Source organism: Harpia harpyja, chromosome Z (genome assembly GCF_026419915.1).
Source record: "Harpia harpyja isolate bHarHar1 chromosome Z, bHarHar1 primary haplotype, whole genome shotgun sequence".
Taxonomy (NCBI): domain Eukaryota; kingdom Metazoa; phylum Chordata; class Aves; order Accipitriformes; family Accipitridae; genus Harpia; species Harpia harpyja.
The window spans coordinates 76,559,211-76,583,462 of NC_068969.1; the positions used below are offsets into that span (position 1 = coordinate 76,559,211).

The 24,252-nt window shown below is 43.5% G+C and overlaps 1 protein-coding gene across 4 annotated transcripts in view; it reads right to left on the reverse strand.

Annotated features, from left to right (window-relative positions):
• CEMIP2 (cell migration inducing hyaluronidase 2) overlaps positions 1-23,693 on the reverse strand; it is a 52,889-nt gene extending 29,196 nt beyond the window's left edge. Inside the window, exons 1-5 of one of the 4 annotated variants that reach the window (XM_052776705.1) lie at positions 23,646-23,693; positions 10,119-10,455; positions 4,250-4,390; positions 3,182-3,743; positions 349-518 (exon numbers count right to left, since the gene is read on the reverse strand). In XM_052776705.1, the coding sequence (XP_052632665.1) occupies positions 349-518; positions 3,182-3,743; positions 4,250-4,390; positions 10,119-10,443 (1,198 nt within the window). In that variant the 5' untranslated portion in view covers positions 10,444-10,455; positions 23,646-23,693. Of the gene's footprint in view, positions 1-348; positions 519-3,181; positions 3,744-4,249; positions 4,391-10,118; positions 10,456-14,056; positions 14,475-22,528; positions 22,645-23,438; positions 23,509-23,645 lie in introns of those variants that run through there. The other 3 variants (XM_052776707.1, XM_052776704.1, XM_052776706.1) reach the window with 3 other exon arrangements.
• Positions 23,694-24,252: the final 559 nt, after the last annotated feature.

The window sequence follows — 24,252 nt, forward strand, 5'->3', positions numbered from 1 at the left end:
TCATAATCACCAGCTTGGATGCTTACATTTAAAATACACATGACTGACAAATTACTAATAGAAAAGGAAAAAGTCTGTTTCAGCCTTTTGTAAGACCCCTTATCTCTATCTAAATATACTAAAAATGAAGACTGTCAGGGTTATGCTGTTCACATACTGTATACAAACAGACTGAGAAAACAGGTTGTACTAGAGAACTGTGTCCTCATACTTCATCCATAGAAAAAACAAAAAACTTGGAGCAGCACTCAGAAATCTAAATTGCAACCAACAGTTCTAGTGAAAAAAAGCATATACAATATTTTTTACTTCTTCCCCAACTGCACGTTTCACAAAATGCTTCCCTACCATCATTCCATTCACTGTAAGCTCTCACAACAAACTTCTGACCATCCACTGTGAAAAACTCTTTCTGAGCAAGAGCTTTCCCACCAGTGCTGTGATTTTCATAGTTTCTCACTGATTCGTTACAGGAAGAATTTCCACCACCTATGACACCAACGAAAGCCCAGGCTTGCCTGTGAAAAACAAAAGTAAATGTTTAAATATAATGGTCCTTAACAAATTCTTCACAAACAGGTAAAGGACAAGACAAGGAGCACAGAAGTCATAAATAATTCTTTTGCCTGATCTTCGAAATTAATTTTAAAATGCAGCTTCAAAATGCAGAAGAAAAATGGGCATACCTCATTGAAACGAAACATAGTTTAAAATAATTGGATGTCCTATATACAAACTGGCAAATACAAGACCTCTTAATAGAGAAGACTTTCAGATACATTTTTGGTGCAACATCCAACAAGATACACTTTTTCCAAAGGCAAATCGCAAGAGATGAGCAACAGACGCGATACAGGATCCTACTTCCAAGCAGCTTTACCAGGGCACAGGACGACTAGGAGCCAGTGCCAGCATTCCTGCCGCAGCCCGCTGCCATCACGGCACCGCGGCAAGCAGCGTCCCGGAGCGGTGGTCAGGAGTCCCAGGAGACCGCGTGTGCATCGGGCCGGGAGGGATGGACACTGCCGGCACCAGCCGCTGGTGATCACTGTACTGGACGGGCAATACCTTTTGAATCTTTCAAGATGCTCAGGCCCAGAAAAGGAATGGCATACTGCTACACAACCTTTGCACGAGGGATCACCAATGTTTTTGAAGGCTGAGACCAAGGATTTTTGCTTTTCCCCCTTGCTAGTGCTGTCCCTCAGCTGGACACCTACTTGGCTGAGCACCGGAGTAGAGCAGGAAACTGTCCTGGATGTACTTCCCCCTTCCTACAGTTCTGCTCAATGCATCCAAGTTTTTGGAAATGAAAAACAAACCACATGCCACAGAAAGCTACCACCAAGTTCAAAAAACAAGACTATTTTGCTGCCCTGTACTGCTCTGTAATGCCATAATTACGTGTGCAAAGGAAGCAGTCGAGATCATCTATTAAAAAGCCGAACAACTTTGCATCATTAGAGTTGAATCATTCACACCAAATGAAAACAGTGTCAGCTAGCTGGACTGTAGTCTGTTGCTAATGATTGGTTCAAAGGCAGATATTAAAACCACCTTCAATCCAGTTGCCTTTATTTCAGTCCCCTCACGATGTTCTTACTGATTGGGATTAAAAGGCCAAATGAAACTGTTTAGTGTTAGTCTGTTCATAGGAATAGTACATAGTGGGCCAGCTTTTCAGCAGCAGCAGCAAACAAGCTGAACATTTCACAGACGAACATTTAAAATAAATATCAAGGTACTTTAATGCATGCTGTTTTGCAGAAAGACGCAGAAGGGGAGAGGGATGTAACGGAGTTATTCACCTCCATGCTGAAGTCTCCTTCACTAGCTTTACAGGTTTAACAAAACAACCCTGCTTTTCCTCAGTAAGCCCTCAGGGAGAGCTTCTTGCCTGCCTTCCACAGCAGAACAAGACAATTTTATGTGCTTACAGGGCCTCTACCGACTAATGTAAACAGACAAGAATCAGTTCAGCAGAGAAGGAAGAAAGGCTGCTTCTTCCCAGCCGCAAGCTGAAGAAGTTCTTCATTTCAGACAAACCGGCATGGAGGTCATGGGCAGAGACGAACACGAGAAATCCACACCTCCAGGCCAGGCCAATGACCTGAACAACCACCACATGGGCTTCCCTGCTTTCAGGAGGCGGTACCTATTACAGGACATCCAGTTCTCAGCACTCCTGACCGAACTGCTTCAGAGGGAGTGCTGCAAGCACTTGCCATCCCATGACCACATGCTTACACAGCCTCTGACACAAATGTGCTCCTGATGGGAACTGAGGTCAGAACATGCCATCCTGACTGACGCCCCAGCCCGCCCCTGCCAAAGCAGAGGGAGGAAACTAACTGGAATCCAGATGCTGGGGGGATAGCGAGGGGTAAGAATAGAATGGAAAAACTAAACGACCGATTTCTTGGAAAATAGAAACAGGTTAGGAGACTTGGTATCCCTTTCACTTGTATTGCTAACCCTGTGCAGCACAAAGCCAAGTTCAGAACATGCACTGCAAAAAGTCATTTGCCACTACTAAATGCATGGCTCAGCAGTTGAAGTTTCCTGCTTTAGTAATTCCTATTATACCTCTTCTACTGTCCACCATCCAAACTCTGACCAACTGAAAAGAATGGTCAAAAGATACAGAAACACCTTGCAAGTGTACTTCAGTAACAAAATATTTTTAAAGGCCAGTTCCCTTGCAAAATCAGTGGAGGGGTAATGTACTTTCATCTCAACAATGCACAGGTATGAATAAGACATTGCTTGATATACAGGATTAGCATCCCTTCCCTGTACTCAAGTTTCTAGCTTGGCATTCCTTGCTCCTCCAGACAAAGTCATATGCATTAAAAGCCTCACCTAGCAACTGGTTTCTATCTGTGTGTTTGAATGAGAAAAAAAATTCCTCACTGCACCCAGTTTTAACTTCTGTAAAGAACAGTGAAGAGGGCAATTACAAGTACGTAATAAAGTCTACCACACTGATACCTGTAACTATCAGTCTCTGCACTATCAAAATACTGCGCACTGAATACTACTACTGCAGTACTACATACAACACCGAGAATCCTCTGAAGACTTTAAGAACAGACACTGTCAAAGTTTAATGAATTCTCCAAAGGCAGCAGAATCTGTATATAATCTTTACTCAGCATAAAAGGGAAAATAAATTATTTACCTGTAACTCAATCCTCTGACAAACTTACTTCCCAGAAGATTTTGAATAGTCACTCTGGTTTCCTCCAGTAGATTTTTAGCAGCTGAATCTCCTACAGCAATAGCAACAATGCGACCAGGACTTCCATTTTTCAGTAAGTTCTGGAGCTTCAAGCTTTCTTCTGAAAATTCATGTGTATCAAACTTCAGCACTTCCAAAATCTCTGCTGTGTCCTGATCGATCACTCTCACATTTAGTCCTCGGGAAAAATTCTTTTTAAATGTATAATGACCATAGGCCAGCCCTGAGAAATACATAGTCTTTGACAGAAGAGTCCATGATAACTTCTGGTGCCCATGCAACTCCAGCGTTCCTTCAGGGCCCACGCCAATAAATTTTTTGCCAAATTCTGGCATATCAGCACCTTCGTTTGACTTTCCATACAAAATAATAGTTGCTTTGGATTTATAGCGGCATTTCTCTGCTCCAACATGAAGCATTCCACCATCCTTTATCAGGATAAATCGAGTTCTCAAGGTAATATTTTTAGAACCTTCTTTATCATCACCAAAAACAAGTAACCCTAAAGGAAAAAATATATTTCTGTACATCAAAGCAGAATTCAGATAGACTCAAAGACTCAAGTTCTTAAATAAGAACAACAGATGAATTACGGATTTATTTTCCACACCCATTAATTAAGCTGTTATGCTGTCATATATGTTTAAGAATATTTGGGAAAGTAATTCCTACCAATTGTGATTTCTCTTTCTAAGACTGTGGTCGGTTTATTCCTAATTTTTTCTGCCATTATCAGAAGACAATCAGATCTTGTACAAGGAAGGCTACTACACAAGTCTTGTTTTACTATATCCTACAGAAAACCACATTAATGCTCCACTGAAAAGACTCTGCAGTGTTCATTCATCTTTTTAATGATATTCCTGGCCTGGTAGCAGGCTGAAAAGCAAAAGCAGGGGAACTGGTCAATAAGCTGCAACATAAAATTCCAACACATTTTTCATGCAATCACAGAAGTAAAAACTATACAGTAAACTGAAGCATGATGTTCATCTTGCCATTTCATACCTCCATCCTGTATAACTATAGAGTGTACTGTAGCGTCTGAGTTCAGACGAAACAAATCCCCTTTTTTGACAAAAACTCTCTTTTCAGGATCTTTTCCAGGGCTCCAGTTTTTAAGACGAGGATTCTGATCGGGACAATTCTCTGCAATACAATGTGAAATTCAGCTTTTAAAAAAACAAGCATCATCAATCAAGGCAGCATTAGGATGAACACGAGCAAGGCAGAGTCAGTCACCCACAAAGGATTCCCACCTTCATCTGTAATTACAATACTGCAGCCACTGATTCTACTGTTTGTATTCATTCAAGCAGCCAAAAAGATACCTGAAAGGTGGCTAAACTCTCAAGGGCAGGAAGGCATTCTTATACTGAATTAAACTACTGATGATCACAGACTGAACTGTCAACATACACTGTTGACAATACATACTTTCAAACCCCATCTGATTTTTTTGAGATTTTCTGTATCAACTGCAGTAGATGAGGAAAGGTAAGTGGGAAGCACTCAGATCCACAGCAGTCACACCGAGCACTGGATGTCCTAGGCCAGCTACCTAGGCCAACTAACATGGTTGTAAAGCATCTAAATATCTCACCGCCCTCAAGGTCTCTCCCTGGGTGAGAAAGGCTGATCCTTTCTTGCTTTTAAGCATTCAAATCACTTCTTTCAGTGTAGGTTTGCAGGTAAGGAATAAAGAGGGACAAGACATCCTTAGTATATTTAGTATAAAGCCTTACTGGTTTGAGCAGTTTCCTGGGAGACAAGATATCTGGGTCTAAATTCACAGTTTGTACTCCTTAGGAAGTCAGCTTATATATCAGGCTACAAACCACACAAGAGCAGAGACAGATGCAATCCTTGCTGAAACCCTGCTGAAGGTCAGGCTCTACACAGGCAATAACACCATACTACGAGGCCAGAAAAGGAGAAACACCAGCAAGAAGTGACAGGGTTGTGTGATTTCAGATGAAGTTACAGCAATGTAGTATTTACAACACACACATCTTCAGCACATCAAGCAGCTGAGTAATGCAGCAGCATAGACATGCTACAAAAACAGAAAAGGGAAGTATATTCCTTGGATTTTCTTACCAAAAGTAAAGTCAGACTGAAAATATTTTTCTTAAGCAAAAGACAACCAGAAAGATGCCAAAATAAACAGGTTAGCAGCCCAACTGAGAGTAACAGTCCAAATAGCCTTTTCACATCTTACCTTCTGGAGAAAAACACCCACACATCTGCAATGCAACTTTGGGGCTAAAAAGCTATTAGCAATAACCCATTCTTGCAAAACCTAAAGAAAGTTAAAACCTATCCAGAAGTTTAACACAAGCCAGCCTTAGTTTTGCTGACAGAAGTGTTTTTCCTTTGGTGTTACTCTCCACAATTCAAATCCTTTCCAACTCAGGAAACCCACATAAACCAAGATTTGACTACCAGTGGGAAAAAAACAGCAGAACTGCATAAGGGCAAAAGGCATCCAAGTAGTAATATAAAAATGAAAACAAAAGAAAATATTTTGGAGCGATCCTAAGAAGACAGCATTTAGGAAATGAAATTCAACACCTGAGGGAAAGCCAAAAAGCAAGAAGCATTGCGATCAGCAAGACTGCTGAGCACTCACCAGATAAATGCAAGCCTATTGCCTGACTCATGCAGAGTCACTAAACCCCTTCCTGCAGACACCACACACACAAAAGCACTGTGTGAAGAAACACATATTTCCTGGCTGGTAGCAAAGGGCAATGTGAGGAAATCATGAGTCAGCAACCTGATGATTTCTGCTTAGCATGATTCACAGAAGATCTAATAACTGTAAGCTTTAATGTTGAGTCAGAAAGAAGAGGGATAGCACAATAACTCAAAAAAAAAAATTAAATCTATTGTACATTACAATCCAGCAAGGAAGCCATCAGCATCAGAAGCAGACACTCCTGTATTGCAATCATGCTTCTGAAGCACAGTGAATCAACTTTTTGGCAAGCAGATCAGATGTGCCCAGCAAAAGTATTTTGAAATTCTCCCTTAGCAATTGCAGTGGGGTGCAGGGAAACATCAAATATTTAGTACTGCACCATATGTTACCTCCAAAATTACCGATTAGATTTTACAGACCAGTCATTGCCTCTACAGTTAAGGTTAAATGAAAACAGAAACACAGACTAGAAAACGTTAGGTAGCTATGGCCTTGCCAAATTTAACCACCCATGTTGAAAATTTTTCAAGTCAAGCCTCTGCTTCAGAGCATTTTTATAAAAATGGGTCAGCTCTCCTTCAGGTTTAGTTGCTTCTAATTGAGAAGGGGGGAGGAAGTGATGTTTTTGCAAATGGTGGTGTGTGGGGGGAACCACCTCACAAAAACCCACCCTGCCAAAAAAAAAAAATAATTCTAGAACCTTCCATGTGCTGGAGCAAGGATATGAAATTTGGCAGGAGAAAAGGCAGGAAACAGTTCTCAATATGTAGTTAAATACTTGCTTTCTACCTGCTTAGCCACCAAGTCTAGAGTTTTTTTAAGGCCTCTGGGAAAAAGTTATCAGTGTTATATCATGCTCAGCAGAAGTTTATCACAGTTTGGCAGCTGAATTTTCTGAGGATCCTGTTTACCCTGGGCAAGCTCCAGCCAAGAGCTGCAAAGGCCAAGCAGAACTTTTCCCTGAAAACCTCCCCAACTTGTCATCCTGTCCCTGCAGCACAAGCCCCTGGAAATGGGGAAGGAAATCACATTTCCAGTGCTCTCCCTGCACTCCAGTGTTCAGGACTCCTTAGAAAAAAAGATGATGACAGGAAGATAAAAGCAAGGAGGAAAAAAGAAACCAGCTGACAGGCAGGAACAGAAATGCAGACAAGTATCATTTTCCCTTTGGGGAAGGTATGCTGGAGGTTTAGGATTTACACACAATTACTACTAAGTCTCACATTCCCTTCACTGCCTTTTAAACAGCCATTACAAGTACTGACAATATGGATTTCCAATTAGCCCTTAAGAAGAACACACCTAGCTGGAACTGGTATCCTTGGCTGCAGTACCACATGTGCTAGGTTGGAGCTGAGCATATTAACCTTCCAGCCTGTCAGGAAACTTTGGGGGAGTTGCTGCAACAATACTGCAAGATTAAAATTTCGGCCAGACTTTCCTTGGTGCCTGTAGGAGTTTCTCTTGCATCAGGGTGTACCGGGTTTGTGTGGTGGGGTTTTGGTAGTGAGGGAGGGGCTGCAGGGGTGGCTCCTGTGAGAAGCTGCTAGAAGCTTCCCCAGCTCCAAGTCAGACCCACCTCTGGCCCAGGCCGAGCCCATCAGCGACGGTGGCAGCGCCTCTGGTAGAACAGATTTAAGACAGGGAACCTGCAGTGAGTAGGGGGATCAGAATGTGAGAGGAACCCCTCTGCAGACACCGAGGCCAGTGCAGAAGGAGGGGAGGAGGAGCACCGGCGGAGGGGATGCCCCTGCAGCCCGTGGTGAGACGGCAGGCTGTCCCCCCCAGCCCATGGAGGTGAGCGGGGGAGCAGGTGCCCACCTGCAGCCCGGGGAGGACCCCACACCGGAGCAGGGGGATGCCCCCAAGATGGCCATGACTTCATGGGAAAGCCCGCGCTGGAGCAGTCTGTGCCTGAAGGACTGCAGCCCATGGGAAGGACTCAGTGTTGGAGAAGTTTGTGAAGGACTGTCTCCTATGGGAAGGGACCCACACTGGAGCAGGGGAAGAGTGATGAGTCCTCCCCCTGAGGAGGAAGGAGCAGCAGAGACAACATGTGATGAACTGACCCCAACCCCCATTCCCCGTCCACCTGCACTGCTGGGGGGGGGGAAGGGGGGGTTTATAGAAAACAGGGAGTGAAGCTGAGCTGGGAAGGAAGGAGAGGTGGGGGCAGGTGTTTTAAGATTTGGTTTTACTTCTCATTATCCTTCTTTTGATTTGATTGGTAGTAAGTTAAATTGATTTTGTTTTTTCCTCAAGTTGAGCCTGTCTTTTGCCTGTGACCATAAGTGGTGAGTGATCCCTCCCTGTCCTTGTGCCAACTCACGAGCTTTTCTTTATATTTTCTCCTTCCCAACCCACCAGGGGGGAGGAGGGAGTGAGCAAGTGGCCTCATGGTGTTTTGTTGCCAGCTGGGCTTAAACCACCACAGAGGGTTTCCAAAGGATTCTATGGGTGCATGTTCATTTTTTTAAAGGATAATGGAAGGGAACTTCAGAAAGACACAATGCAACAATTAGTACTGAAAACTGGCCTGGACTTCCATCGAGAAGCAGTGGGATGTTGAAGGAAAGCAGTCACAACCTTAGGTTACTCCTTAGCCCTTATGTAAGTCATTACTGTAGACAAAAAAAAAGCCTGTCTACTAAATCACAGCAACTCTTCCTGCAACATCCTCAGTATCCGCAGTGATCCATCAACCACGTGCTGACCATGCATTCAGTGCAATAAATCCACACAACTGAATGCCTCTGGAATGAGCTACGGCAGATGAAGCAAAACCATTCCAAAACCACTTAACATTTTTAAAAAAGGCAGGCCATCTCCTTCACATTACTGGCTTTTAAAGCATAAAGCATATTATTTTATGTATCCCACAGCACACGATAACACCATACTTCTACTAAAACCATCATCAAAATCTACAACTTTTAGTTAATTAGAAGTTAAAATCTTGGTATCAAAGCAGAAAGGTTTTTCCCCCCTGCAAAGTACTTCTCAGAGTCAACTCCCTCAGTCACCGTTCAGCCTTCTCTTGAACTTGGCTGTAACCAAAGTACTTACTGCAGATATGTACCCGTTACCAGTGATCTGGATCGCAACATAGCAGTAACTTTCCATTTATTACTCCCTCAGGTTTTTTTTGTTTATTTGTTTTCCTTCATTATTATTAGGAAAACTCAGTGACATCACCCAAGAAGAAATCTCAGCAAGCCACCACCAAGAGTGCTCCGGTCAGATGTGTGCATTCATTTTGCACTGTCATCTGAAATCTTCAGTTGATTATCTAGTTTATTTAGCCTGTGTTGCACTGACTTTGGAAACTGAATCTTTTGACTTACTGCCAAAAGCCACTGAGGAGTCTAAGTCTGCTGTGTTACAACAGCCAACAGTTTCAATTCAAAACCCTGTTTAGCTTTTAGAAACCTGACTTCTGCCTCAAAAAAACCAAAACAAAACACCAACCCATGCTCCAAACTATACTAACAACCTTTAGCAACTGCACCTTACAGCAACTCCTAGCAGTATTTGGCCAGAGGGATGTATACTCAGCAATCAGCAGTTAATCACATCACCTGTTTATGCTTTATAACCACGGACACATTTGAGACATTTTCCAAATTCCATGAAAGTTGCCCAGTTTTCTAAGATGAGCTAAAAAAAATCAGCGCTAATAGATCGAAAAGGTCCCTGCCCAATTTGTGTAGAAACAAAGCAAACACATACTGTCGGTATAAATTCTTGCAAATTTTAAAATTATTTTACTCGAACATTGTTCTACTACTTTCCTTAGTTACTGCTTAAACAGACAGGATTTAATTTTGTCTGCAATTTGTGAGCATACCAGACAGCTTCTTCTGCAGACAAAAATAATTACACTTATACAACATTCATGCTTCTTTCCCTCTCACCAGTAGTCTTTATTTACTGCTATGCCTTTTTGCTTCATGTAAGTAAATCAAATCATTCACAGTAAAAACATAAAAATGACACTGATAACAGAAAAAAGAGCCAATCTTAGTGCCCACACACTGCTTGCCTCCATGTTAAAACTGCAGTAAGCGTTCTATTTTTGCATTTAACTTTTAACACAAATCCTGATGCTGAATTATTCAATTGGGTTCCCAGGGACCGTAACTCTAGGATGATCTTGTTTGCAAAAGAACTTACCATCTGGAGCATATTTTGAAGCTATTCCCAAAAAAATCCCCAGTGCAACAAAAAGTGAAAGGCTAGAAATGGCAAAGCAAATGAGAGTATTTTTGTGCCTGTTGGCTTCTGCCTGGCGGCGGTGCTGATCCACTGGTAAGGATGGGAGTCTTGTCCGGGCTTCTTGTCTCGCAGAGGTAAATTCAGCTGCAGCATGGCTCTGCAAAGGTGGCGGGGGACGGAGAGGGGCAATTCTCCCCGGGATGTACCCAGAAGACCTGTGACTGCTCCCGTTCTGAGGCCGGAGGAAAGCAGGGGAGCTCCCCCTGGCATCAGTGTCTTGCATGTTATAAAGTCACTGGAACACGGACACAGACAGGGAAAAAATAACAGGCTTTCAGAATACAGAGTACAATGCATAAAAGAAAAAAAGAAACAAACAAACGAAAATGCAATTTTAAGCCACATGCCTTCTTAAGAAGAAGAGCCACTGAAACTGTGGCTATGTACAAAGTATCAGTCACTCAGTTGCTACTGGTCATTTGCCATGGTGTAACAGCTTGAAACAATACTGTATATATATCTTCAACAAAATTAAACTCAAAAGCATCTGGTACGGGAACACAGTACAGCACAGACTATTTCTTTGCAGTTCCACTAGGTATTTTTCACAGAGTGTTTTCACAGTTAACTTCTATTATGTGATTAAGAAACGACCTGAACAATGAGAAAGCTAGCAACCCCTTCTTCCCCACAGTTATGCAAAGAATGCCTAAATGTATTTCTTCTGCACTGCAGAGGCTGAACAAACTCCTCATTGTTTTCCTATATGGAAAAGAAGCTGAAAGAGACAAGACTTCCTCCCACACTGGAAGCAGTAAAAAGCATTTAAATTTAATATGTAAACTACCAAACACTACTTTATTTACGTTCACACTGATGCAACTTAGTCAACACTTTTAATTAGCTGAGGCATATAGAACCCACAAACTCTCAATTTACTCACAGCAAGATTTGGTTGCTAGTAAAGATGCATCAGGAATGGTCCTGTAAGAAAGTCATCTGCATCTTGTTCAGCAAACCTCATGTTTTTTCTTGTTGCTGAGATGCCTGGGTTTGGACACAAAGCCTGGAAGCAACATGACTGCTCCAGATCTCTGCACCTATCACCCAGAAGCGAGTGCTACTTTTATTTCAGTTATTAGTATTGTTTCCACCTTTTTCTGAAGCAACCAATGAGGAAAGCTTACCAAAAACATTACTGCCTGGCCTGTCCTCACCAACAGTTCTAACCCACCATGCTTTTCTGGTTTCCTTTAAGAGATGCAAAACTGCATTTGACCATTTTCTCAGGCTTTCTGGTCAACTGTGTTGTATCGTATGGAGTATTCACCAAGCTGGCATGATTTTATTTATTTTTTTTTTTATTAAAATTTCTTTGGGATGGATTTTTTGAGAAGGCTGCTCAAGTTTCAGTTAACTGAAACCTAACTTTCTAAACTAAATCCTGAAGGGGATTTAGGCAGAAGTCATGTGTATTAAATAGCAGATGAATTACTAAAATAAAAAACTACCCATAACAGAATAGCATAAAGATCCTCTTTCTCTTCCATTAACAAAGGGAAGTCTGAGCTATACTCTGAAGTGCCAGGCACACTGGTGAAGGAGAAACGTGACAACTGTAATCTTATTCTGAGAAGTAGCAAAGGAGCCTTTTGTCTTGCACGCCGCAAAATCTGATACTCCACTGTTTCAAGGCAAGAGTTGCTATTATTGAACAGGCTGGATTACCGTTTCATGGGAGACAATGCATCTCCAGATGTATGCACAATGACGATAAAGGCACTGAAATATTAACTGGAGTAGCCATCCCAGAGTGCAAAAATTATGCCAAGTCCTCCAGCAGTTTCTCGCACCTGTTCGTTGTAGCAAACTGATTTTCACCATTCTCCTTTCTGTTCTTTAAAAAACTATTTCCCAAATCTAATCCTCTGCTCTCAGACTTAACTGCCCAATGTGTTATGAGCACTGCACAACAGCTTGATTTCACCACATGTGCTTTTACAATCAACTAGTCATCTTTCAGCAGTGAAAACTCAATCATTTCTATGTTTTAGAAGTGGTGTTAAAAGCTGAGTAGAGAAGCTTTTCAACTAATCCAAAGGCAGTTTGTCTAGCTGAAACAAATACTTCAGTATCTTTTTGACTGAAAATTCAAAGAAATCTGATCCAGCATTGACTTTTTTTTATGGTTTGGACCCCCAACTCCTTAAACTTGGTTAAAAAGTTTTTAGATACGGCATTGATCTATCACACTGACAAAATGACTACAGAGTGTTCATTGTAATGTGATATGAAGAGTTAGTAAGTTTGTTAATTGCTCAGCTACATCAACTAAATCCACAATGGTTAAGCAAAAGTTAACTTTCTTTTACAAAATAATTTTACCACAATTTTGCCTACTAAGGCCTCAAAGTACTGTTAGACCTTTAAAGAAAAAAGTCATTCATTACAACAGACATCAAAAACACTTGTGTCATATTTGAGGCATATTTTGTTTTGTACAAAGCATTGTTTGCAAGCCTTGTTTTGCAAACTGTAAAAGTTTTCCAACTGTCCCACTCAAGCACAAACACAAGTCACCCCAAGGACAGGTGGAAAAGAGACTGCAGAACCACTGTCTTACCCATTACAAAATAAAAATAATGAAACAAAGCCATACGGAGATACTTAGCACATTCAAAAGATTTACTATATAGTTTTCCATTACAACAGGAGTAACAATTTCAATACTTCCTTCCCTCCTCCTGTGTTATTTGAAATTCTCTGGCTGAAAGAAGGATTTTTTCTATCCTGTGGAGCAACCACTGGCTTTTCTTTAAAATTAAGACACATTGCTAATCTGATTGAAATTATTGACTTGTTTATTTCCACTCTGTGTAAGTCTTCAGATAGCACCATGCAAATGTAAGTGTAGTAATTGGCTATATGGCCAGTTATGCCCTAGAGAGTGCGGTTATTTGGTTGCACAAATATAGTTTGAGTAACATGCGGGAGGTGGGGGGGTGGGGTGGAAATCTGTTTAACTATTTAAGTACCACATTTCCTTGTAAGTTCCCATGCACCTGAATTTTTCCATGTAACGCTTTTTCTTTCTCCACCCAAGGTTTGCCATTTCCCTTTGACCTGTGCCTATACTGTGTTCCTTTAAAAAGGCAAAAAAGCTGAGATCAAAGACCCCAAGAGAACATTTGCAGCTAAAAACAACAGAGAAGACTGGCTCCAGTCACCAGGATCTCCTAAACCCACAGAAGTATGAGGTCTCCTAAAAGAGCTCATGATCTGGGCATCTCTTCCTCCTGATGGTGCAGTGCTAGACAAGAACACCACCACTTTTATAATTGTACTTTACTTTGCAGATTTCTTCAGAGTAATTTCAGTAAAAGTCAAGTTCTTGCACAATATACAACCAATTACCTTACCTAACAGAGTCATACAGCATTCAATCTGTACAAATCTGTTATTTACCATGTCATTCAGGCAGGCTGCTATGTGAGTATTCCCTAATTTCTCGCCCTTCAGCCTTCAACAGGATATTATGCAGTATTTTCAAATCCATTATTCACCACAGCTTTTAGTCAGGGCCACATGTAAGTATGTGCTTCCAGCCCACCAGCACCAGGGATGCTTCCAACACATGGATTCAGCTAGAGCACCTCAGATGCTTCAGCCCACTATGTACTTGTTACCACCTGTCTGGGAAGGCTACACTACTTGCATCTTACTCTTTTGCAAGAGCAGGGCTACTCCACACAATTCAGATTTCTGCTTATGCACCCCTTCCTGCAACATAAGCAAGCAAGTACTTCTCATACTCATCACATCAGCCAACTCAGCTTAAACCACCTTAAAAAAACAAAGTTTATTTTGCACAGCATCTAAGTAAAAACAGTGATTACCTGCAAGTCTGCCTCTGCCAACAGAGCATCTGAGCTGCGTGGACAGCAAACCCCAGCAGGCAGACAGCAATGAGTCACTAACAAGCTGAACATCTCCAGTCTCCTCACGTACTCCTTCATCACTTTTAACTTGCGCCACTACTACCCACTCATACAAGCCCACATTGTTCCATACTGGCAGAAACTAAAAACACACATGCACTGTACAACCAAGGGATAACACCTGAACCTCCTGAGATGCAAGCGTGTGCTCATAAGCAAGCAGCATGCTTATCTGTTACTCAGTTTGGGGCTGGTTTCCTGGAAAGGAATCAGATTCTTTCATGAGGCAATTCAAAACATCACCTGACACCACCCAAAACACGAGAAATATACCAAGATCTTTCACATTTTTCCCCTGTCAAATGCTTAGTATAACAAAACATGTCAAATGCACCAGAAAATTCCTGCACCCTTGCACCTTCTCAAAACTTTGTAAACAAAATATGCTTACTTCCATACAGTGCAAAGAAATTAATGCTTCCCTTAAAGCATATTTTAAGGATGCATAGTTCAGAGGTCTTAAAAATAAAACAAGAGATACTAGAAGAAACCCTACTTCTGTTGCTCTGGGTTATCAAACACCACCAGCCGTAGTGCTGACCTATTACCACACCATTTAATCTCAGAGTACATAATTGCCAGTAAGGAAAAGACTGAGGAAGGGTGGGGGAAAACCACACACATCAAGAAAAATATTTCCCCATGCAATACAGCACCACATTGGCTACTGCTGCTTTCCTGGCACAGGCACTTGTCTGGTATGAGATCAAAGGGCAGTGAGAAACCCAAAAGACAAGGGAAAGGGACAAGAAGTCAGTATTAAAAGCTCCTAAGTAGCTACAGTTACTGAGCAGAAAGTAGTGTAAAGCAAACTCCTTAAGTATGACATGCACACCTTCACAAGCCTCCAAGCTGGTCAACTACAGCGGAGATACTAACTTCAGGACAACGTTTAAAGTGCCTTAGAAGTCCCCAGTTCAACAAATCTTAACCTCACCATTAAGAAAATTAATGGTTCCCAGTGGACACATGGGGTGCCCACATGCTTTCCTGTCTGGTTCTACATTTTCTTCCACTACCTTGTTTCGAAATTATACCTATTCACTATGATAATAGACAGCATGTTTGTAGGAACCTACTTTTCCACCCACGCGTGCAAAAGTTGGAAAGAATATGTGCACAGTAAACCACATTAACACCGTTAAATAACTGTTGGAAATCACAACAATGTTTATAACAGCCTAAAAAATCCCAGCTGACTTAAAAAAAGTGTAAAAACTCTAGACATATTCCATCACATATGCTGTTTGGTGCATGCCACCACCTTGCCCAGCAGTTTCAGAAGAAAATCAGAGGACAAACAGCAACAGTCAGTGAGAGAGATACAAACACAGTGAGAATTATAAAACTTTGTCCAAAATAAGTTATACTGCACCAGATTTTCTGAATTTCCTGTGTAGCAACTATTAATTTTTACTGAATTTTTTGGCACACAGAAAACGCATGAAATTGCATGATACACAACCAGTGGAAACTACTTGAGCTGAGGACCACATTTCCTAAAACAAGTCTTTGCAAAGTACCACAGATCAAGAGACAGAAGCGCAAGCATGCATAATATTTACAGTATAAAACAAGGTCTGTAGGTAGAAGTAATCTTCATCAGCTGGTCTAATGAAATCTTTTGAGCACACAAGTCTCTCTCCAGGTCAGAAGCAAATTTCAAACTTATATAGAAGTAGGGGAAGTTTAATTACATATGTTTAGGCAATATATGAAACAATATAGTTATTATCTATGGATTAGAAAGGACACTGGGGTGGGAGGGGAGAAGATGGTGAGAAGATTGCTTCCCAAGAGAAGATGGGTAATTTGTAGTCTGTGTAATATAAGTTTGTCTGTGGGAACAAGTATGAAATAACAGCACGTCAAGCAAACCCACTCTCGGGTTCATGGCTTCCAGCATACTGGAGAGCCATGAATTTAGTTCCTAGCCTCTTCTGAAGGCATTTGGTAGATCTCCATTAAGGATGAGGCTGAAAGATCACAAGCAAAGTGGGGTTTTCCACAAGGAACATGTTTCCCCTCTCCAGTGACAACTGGGCTTTTGTCCTTCACCCACAGTTTGTGTGAATGAGCTCTGCAGTGGTCCCTTGGTTTCACTTACATAATTGTCAGGAAAGCATTTGATGCAGCAGATGAAAAAATCCAACTTTTCAGAAAGTTCATGTACAAAATTTAGGTATTTTCATAGTTCTTCTGCAGAGATGTGGCTTACTGCAGAAACTGCAGGGACATGTTGGTCTTTTCCAATTCCTGGACACCAAACATTATCCTGCAAGCATTCAAGTGTTCTGAACTGACCTCAAGACACTGCTATTTTCAGTCTGCTCTAATATGTTTGTAACATCTTTGGATCTTGCCCATTGAAATAAAGAAACATAAGCCAGAAGCCACAGTATCCAACTGTTGTCTGTGTATCTACAATGATGCCTGACACTTTCCGTGACTTCAAATTTTTTCCCCTTTGTTTCTTTTTGACACAGTTATTCTTTATAAGTCACTTAAGAAATTGTGGAACTCTATTCTGGTTTTCATTCATTGTTAAAACAATAGCATGTTCTGCTTGAGGAAATTATTCAGACACCATTTGTTTCTTTGCATACAGGTGAAGTGACCAATGACTTAAGTACAGAGGATCCAAGAGAGCACACCAGGAAATGCAGCACGTGTGCTGAAATAGGCAACACAAATGGAATAATTTTTACTGTTTCTCTCATTTGCAGAAACGAAAGATTTAATAACTTGCATAAGAGATCAAGAGTGGAAACTTGCATTTTCATCACGCATCTGCCATTAGTTTGCTGCATGAGTCACAGCTTGTTTGGGCCCCAAGCCTGTAACATGAGAAAAAAAATGGTCACTAGCCTCACAGGGACATTGTGAGGGTTAGTTTACAGAACACTGTGGTCTCCCTCAGATCAGCAGTGCATCTGAGTACAAGCCTACTTTTAACCAAATAAATAGCTCTGTTTAAGTCAACAGCTTCCACGTGAAAATAACGGATTTGCAGCATTCATCTTAGAGAAGCTGAAGAAGATGGTAGGGAAAAAAAAGAATAAAAACAGGAAAAAAAATTTTTTAAACTACTTCTCATATTGATGATAAGAAGAAGTGGTACCTACAGATGCAGTCCCTAGAAGAACACAAATCCCATCCAAAACAGCTACAGCTTAGGACTCACTTAATGGTAACACACTTCGGAGAACTGAAGTTCAGTTCTGGCACTACCTTGAATCACTGATGAAACAGAGATCTGGCCTGCAATCCATTCAAGAGGAGGAAGGCGAGATTAGATACCTCTTTTCTTCTTACTAAATAAGAAGAGATCTCATAGATTATAAGCATATATGACAGTACAGAATGTAACAGACAGTGGGCAAGAGTCAGATCCCATATTTAGCTTTAGTCAACAGGCATAAGCATAAATACTCCAAGAAACTCCTGAGTGTATTGATAGAATCACGTAATAATCAGTAGTTTGTCATATTTAAATTATATTTAAAGCACAAATCAGTAGCATAACATACTCTCTTCCATATCAGTATATGCATTTCTTTCTTCTTCATCGTGGTTCTTTTTACCTATCCTGGTTTTCCTCTCAGGTAAAGCCCTCAAATCCTTATAACTTTTTTCAGTCCAACTCAAATTTCAGTAAATAATACGCCACCCCTTATTCTGCTTACTTGAAGGATTGTCTCTACAGTTTTTAGCTGTCAATCAGCCACAAAGAAAGCAATGCTGCCTGAGAAGCTGAGTTGCTAGCTGCACACCTACATTCTTTTAGAGTTGTCTTTCATTTGCATGAGCCAAGTTAAATGAGTTTGCATTAAAAGATAATTAAGCTAAGGGCTCCAATTCATATCCACTGAGCAAACAGCTGTGACATCAGCAACTCTTAGGTGTTTGAACCCCTAAAGGATTCTTCATCCTGGATAAGGATTTCTAACAGAGAGGATATATGACACAGGTCCATACAGTCAGAAGTAGTGCTGAGAATGCAAATGACTGTTCATGTCTCTTCCAAGGGAAAAAAAAAAAAAAGCAGACATAAAGAGGTTTCTGAACTTGACTCAGTGCTGGATGCTATGGACTTCAAGAATTTATGTAGGTTCAAACAGCAACAAGGTCACAGAACAGAAGTCAGTAGAGGATTGTTGCATAAATAATACTGCCTCCAGCTTAGGAAGTCCTTGAACTGTAGGCTGTTGGAGGCTGGAAGCAGAAGTATCACTATGTAGTCTCTTTACCAGACATCTATTACTCATCACTGTCAGACACTGGGTAATGGTCTGGATGGACACTTTGTCTGATAGGATGTGGCCATTCTTCTACTGTGCTTTAAGATCTCTTTTAGCTGTTGTCTTCTGCTGCCACTTTTCCAAAAATCACCACCTCCTTTAAGGGCCAAATCCCCCCTCAGCTCAGCCACTGCAATTGTCTGTTGACATTATCAGCACAAAATACACCTTTACCTGATGGCCTAAATTAACGTGCTGGACCAACACACAGTAGCTGAAACATAGGAGCAGTTTTCATTTTGCTGTAGGATCGGTAGCCTCCAGCAGAACGGCAGGGCACATACCAGCAAAAACAGTGAGAGCAGAAAGCCTTAAAAGTAAGAGTCTTGTGAAAAGTTTCTACAGCTAAGCTAACGCAGGATAACTTGACTGTATGAATGCCAACATCCCCAATGGCCCTAAGGTATCACAGGAATCACAGAACTATGCGAGTCGAAAGCCTGGTGAATAACATACAGTGATTTAACTTACACGGCATAAAACTCTTGCACAATTTTAGAAAAGAAAAAAACATCTTCCATCATTTCCCTTTTATAAAAATCACAAACAGCATATTTGGGATATCTCAAAACAGAAGCAAGTCTTCAAAAAGCAAAACAAAACCTTCTAATCCACCATTAAGTAATGCATTCTGCTGAGCTAGTGGCTCCATTCATATTTTGGATTACTGTGGTAAATTCCTTTCTAGGAAACTCCAAGAACTTTGCACCCAACAGCCAAGCCCTGCAATATCCTGCCAGGTATAGCTAGTCATTTTGCATGACTGCACTACTCTTTCGTGTTGTTAGGTTGTTGGTTTTTTTTTCCTTAATCCCATGCACCAAAAAGATAGAAAAGCTACTTGTACATTCTCTTTTGTTAACCTACTTCACAACAAAGGAATAAAATCAGTTACAAGTTCTAAAGTATGCACTCTTTAATGTCTTCAGTATTTCCTTTCCAAATTGGCAAATACATCACTTCTCTCCCTCACATCTTTCTTCAAGGTATGTAGTTTTCTACTCCCTTACCACTTCCTTTCTCAGTATTACTATTCCAAGAAAATATTTCTGTACGTTTCTACACCCACATCTACAAACAATTCACTCCCATTTGTCTTGCCAAAAACATCTCCGTTAAGTCAGTAGTTAAATACTTTTTAGTTAAAATAAGCTGAGAATGGATCAAGTCTAATCATGATTGGATTCCAAACAAGAAAGTGTAATTTACAATACAGATTTTAATCATGTTTTGATGTATACTTCAGGTGATTTTATAGAACTGCCTTGCTAATGCAAAGAATGAACTTTACCGGTGTACTTCAGACTATGCTCCTACAGAAAGTGAGATTTACTGGACTATATTTTCCCCACTAATTTCCATCAGCAGTGTTTAAATCACTGGTGCAAGCACGCAGAAGGTGAAGAACAGAGTCGCCGCAAGCACTGTGGAACAAGCTTCCTTGCAGAGATGCATGATGTGGCCCGTCAGCTGAGGAGCACCTTTAGCTGTGGGTGGGGGTAACAGGGGTGTTCCTCTACAGCTGTGGAGGCTGTAGTGTAGCATCAGGCACCAGCAAACACTGGGGAACAGGTTCCCCCTCCGCCCCAGCTCCTGTGCAAGGCAGAACAAACAGGACGTGGAGCTCTGACTCTAGCAGAGAGGCAGGTCAGTGCCTTCCCAGGGGGAAAAAAGCAAAGGGCTCCTCATACTCAACAGGTAACATGAACATAAATGAGTCACTGAGTAACATCCTTGACATTTCTAATACCCATCTTTCTTTCCTCACATGGAGGAAAAATAACGACCTGCAGAACACTGCTCATTTTCTGCAAACAAGACTTCCACAGCAAGAAGCTGAACTGGCTTACCTGAAAATGCACAAAAATAGTATGCTAAAACTGTTTATTAAAGATTTTTCTGCATGTACTGGACACATGATAAAGGAAGTTAATGACTGTGCTTGGTATTAAAAGCAAATTAATAAGTTATCTGTAATTAAACAATGTTTCTAGTCCAGATTGTCCGAGGTATGTAGGCATCTATTTGGCAATAAGAATGTTGTTTTCAAGTATTTAAATCAGACTGAAAAGCACCTGTCCCACTGCACCCTATCATTACTCAAGGAAATAAAACCCCCTAACCTCCCTTCAAGTCCAAGTTATTCAAATATGTATCAACTGAGAATTAAAAAAAAAAAATTAAAAAAAAAAATGAAGCTGTAAAATAACTGAGGAAGTCCCACAGTTTGTTCTTCAGGCTTCTAGGACTAGTAGATCTCCTTGTCCCATACCTATCTTTATATTCACGCCTTAGAGGAAAAACAACCTTTTTGTTCCCCTGCCCGACCCCCTCATTTGTCAACTGGGAAGAAACGTGAACTGTGCCACCAAATGGTAACTCTTCCAGTCATGGGATCAGTTACAGCTGGGAAACCTTTAGTAGATTTTACAGGGCCTGCTGAAAACAACAGTTTTTCCACACAGGGGTCACCATCCTCTACTGCTTAGTGTCTCCACCAATTAAGCAGGAAGTCTGATGAACAGGTTAAAAGCTTCCAGCCAACCCTCACCACCACTTTCCCCACAAAATACTGTGGGGCTAAAGTGTTAATGTTCATACTTAAAAAACCCTACAATTCGGCACTGAAAAACATATCTATCCGCATCTCAAAACAGCATACACCACGCCTACCATTCAGATCAGATGCTAAATTTCAGAGGTCACTTCTGCAATCTCACTTTACCAAGGACCTCACAGCAGTCCTCTTGTCTCCCTCCCCCCTTTTTCTTCTTTTTCATCCTGAATTCTTTTGTAGCTGCAAGCATTACTTGCGCTTTACATAAAACTGTTATTCTTCTGGACACTTTGCCCAGCTCCAGCCCCTGGCATATACTCCGCTGGATGCTGTATTAGTAGGGAGAGAGCAAGAGGAGCAGGCCCAACAAACGTGATCTGGCAGAAGACTTCACATTCGTGCAGGCACTGCACAGGATCCACGTAGACAAAGCACCTCCGAGAGCTACTGACTCCTAAGAACAAAGATGAACCTCCCCTCCTCCCTACTGCTACCCATGGGCCATTTCACATCAGTAATGTAGATAAGCTGTTACAAATCTTGTTCTGTGATTCATCAAAACTTGACTGATGCCACTCAAAAAATGTGAAGTACTGCTTCATCTTCTTATTGCACCGTCTTTGTGGAGCCCCAGGCACTACTTCATTTTTATAGCTACTCGGGAATACAAAAATCTCTTCCCCTTTAAAGAATCCGTGCCGCTAATTCACTTTTAAAATACAAACAAGGGCAGTATCTTCAGCACACACCCCTCATCCAAGCTGCAATGTAGCACAAAGGTAGCGCATTCTTCACCACACACTCTCTTTTATTAGAAGGGTCGAGATACGCAGCTCCCACTCTGTTTTTTCCATGCCTCTGGGCAAGTAAAGTAGGCTGCTGGTTATCAGGCACAGGAAAGGCAATCCCTAATAACCCAGGCACGCGGGGGTGCCTACCAGGACAGGTCCGGACTAGCGGAGTCACTGCCGGGGCAACGGTCTGAGCCTAGCCTCGCTCCCCAGCGTGATTCCGGGAGCATCTGGCCAGGAGCGCTCACAAAAGCGACGAAACCCTGCCAGCACGACCCCGCCGCGGCACCTGCCACCGGACCCCGCGGAGGGGCGCGGAGCCCGCACCTGCCGGCCAGGCGGGAGGCACCGGGGACGGACACACGCCGGGGACACACGGACAGACACACGGCGCTTCCGCGCCCAGCCCCCGGACGCGCTCGCACGGCCCCGGGCGGAGCAGGCGGCTCCGAGCAGCCGCGGCTGCGCCCGCCGCCGGCCCGGCCCTCCCCGCCCCGCCGCCTGCGGCCGCCGCCGCCGTCCCCGCTCCCTCCTCTCCTCTCCTCTCCTCCTCCCCTCCTCCTCCCCTCCCCTCCCTCCGGCCCCGGGAACAAAAGAGGCCGGTGCCGCAGCGGCCGGCCGGGCAGCCGCGGCAGGCCGGCCCGCTCCCCGGCGGCTCGCCCGCGCCGGCAGCCCCGTCCCGTCCCGCCCCGCCGCCGTCCCCGGCCGGGCGCGCACTCACCTGGGCCCGGCGCGGCGGCGCGCTCAGGGCGGCGGCATGGCGTTCCCCGCCCCGGACACGGCGGGAAGCCACCCGGCTTCTCGCCACCTCCCGCCGCTCCCCGCCCCGGCTGCCGCCCTTACGCAATTGGCAGCGGCCGCAGCCCACACACACCCACCCCCCCCCCCCCGCCCCGGGGCGACGATCCCCGGCCCCGAAAGGAGGCGGCTGCGCCCCGCCGCCACCCCACGCCCCCGCGCCGGAGGAGGAGCGGGACCGCCCGCCCCGCCCCCAGCCGGGACCGCCCCGCCTCGCTCCGCTCCGCTCCTTGCTCCGGCTGGCGCCGCGCTGCCCGGCCCGGACGTGGAGCTGCATGGTCCGGCCCGGCCCGGCCCGGCCCGGCCCGGCCCGGCCCGGCCCGGCCCGGCCCGGCCCGGCCCGGCCCGGCCCGGCCCGGCGGGACGGCAGCAGCCCCGGCCCTTCTGCCCACAGGGAAGGGACCGGGCGCCGCCTCCTGCAGCACCCGGGGCTGGGGCTGGGGGAGGGAGGAGGCGTGGGGGCACTTTGCACCCCGGCCCTGACCCACGGCTCTCTTCCGGGCGAGGTGGAAAAAAGCTGAATTACCGCTGAAATACCAAAGACAGCGTTAGATGCCCGTGTCCGATTTAAAAATAAAAAATAAATAAAAAATCCACAACAGAAGCGCACGGCTGCTGCCAGGGGAGGTACAAGAGGTCCGCGTGTACGTGGGGGAGCAGGTAACGGAGCCCCCGGGGAGACGGACACAACGTGCCGTCTCCGCAACGGCAGCGGGGACAGACAAGCAAACTGCGTCAGAGGCAACACGAGTAAAAAGCAGAAAGGTACGAGGCGATTATCATTACATCGAGGCTCACTGGGCTGAAAGGGAATAGAGAATACGGTTACTTACCAGAGTCGTAGCCCGGGCAGCCTCTGACCTGGGAGGAAAATCTGATTCCGCTTTCTGGGATTTTTTTTAAAGTCTGATTTCCAGTAAAATCAAACTAAACCCAAAAATGTTCTGAATTTTAAGGAGCCAGACCCTGCAGCTGTTCCACAGCAAAGTACGTCGATCTGGTTTAGAAACTCAGCGGGACTGTGAAGTTCCAGGACTTACCTTTGCTGGGGACACACAGCTCCAGGGCACCTCACCCTCCCAGGCTGTCAGCTTTGATGTAGATCTGACAACGGGCTTCTCTTAAGTTTGGGACCTCCCACCGTTTCCAGTGCATCGAGGTTGGGCCAAACTCATTGCAAAAAAAAAAAAAAAGCGCCCTTATCAGATTCGAGATGCTTTCAGTGAAATGGTTCGGGAAATACAGCCAGTTTTCCAACAGAATTATTTCTTTGGGAAAATTCCAGACAGCTGGAAACGAAGTGATAACTCATTTATATTCCTATAAACACTGCCCCACGTAACTTTAGTTCTAGGGATTTCTTCTTTGTTTACCGGTAAGCGTAGACTCTGTTTGCTTACAGCACATGGAGACATCTAGTGACTAAATAATAAACTGCAAATCAATTTCAATTAGTCTGAAATCTTGGAGATTACACGAGGATCCTTCGCTTGCACTGTATCAGTAGGACTGCAGCGTTCAGGGTGGTACAACTGCAAACCACCACACTGCAAAACAGCAGTTTCCGAATGCAGGGACCATGATGGAATGAGCAGCTGCGCTAACTCAAGCAGTGACTGTGACTGCAGCTCCACTGCACAACTTGAG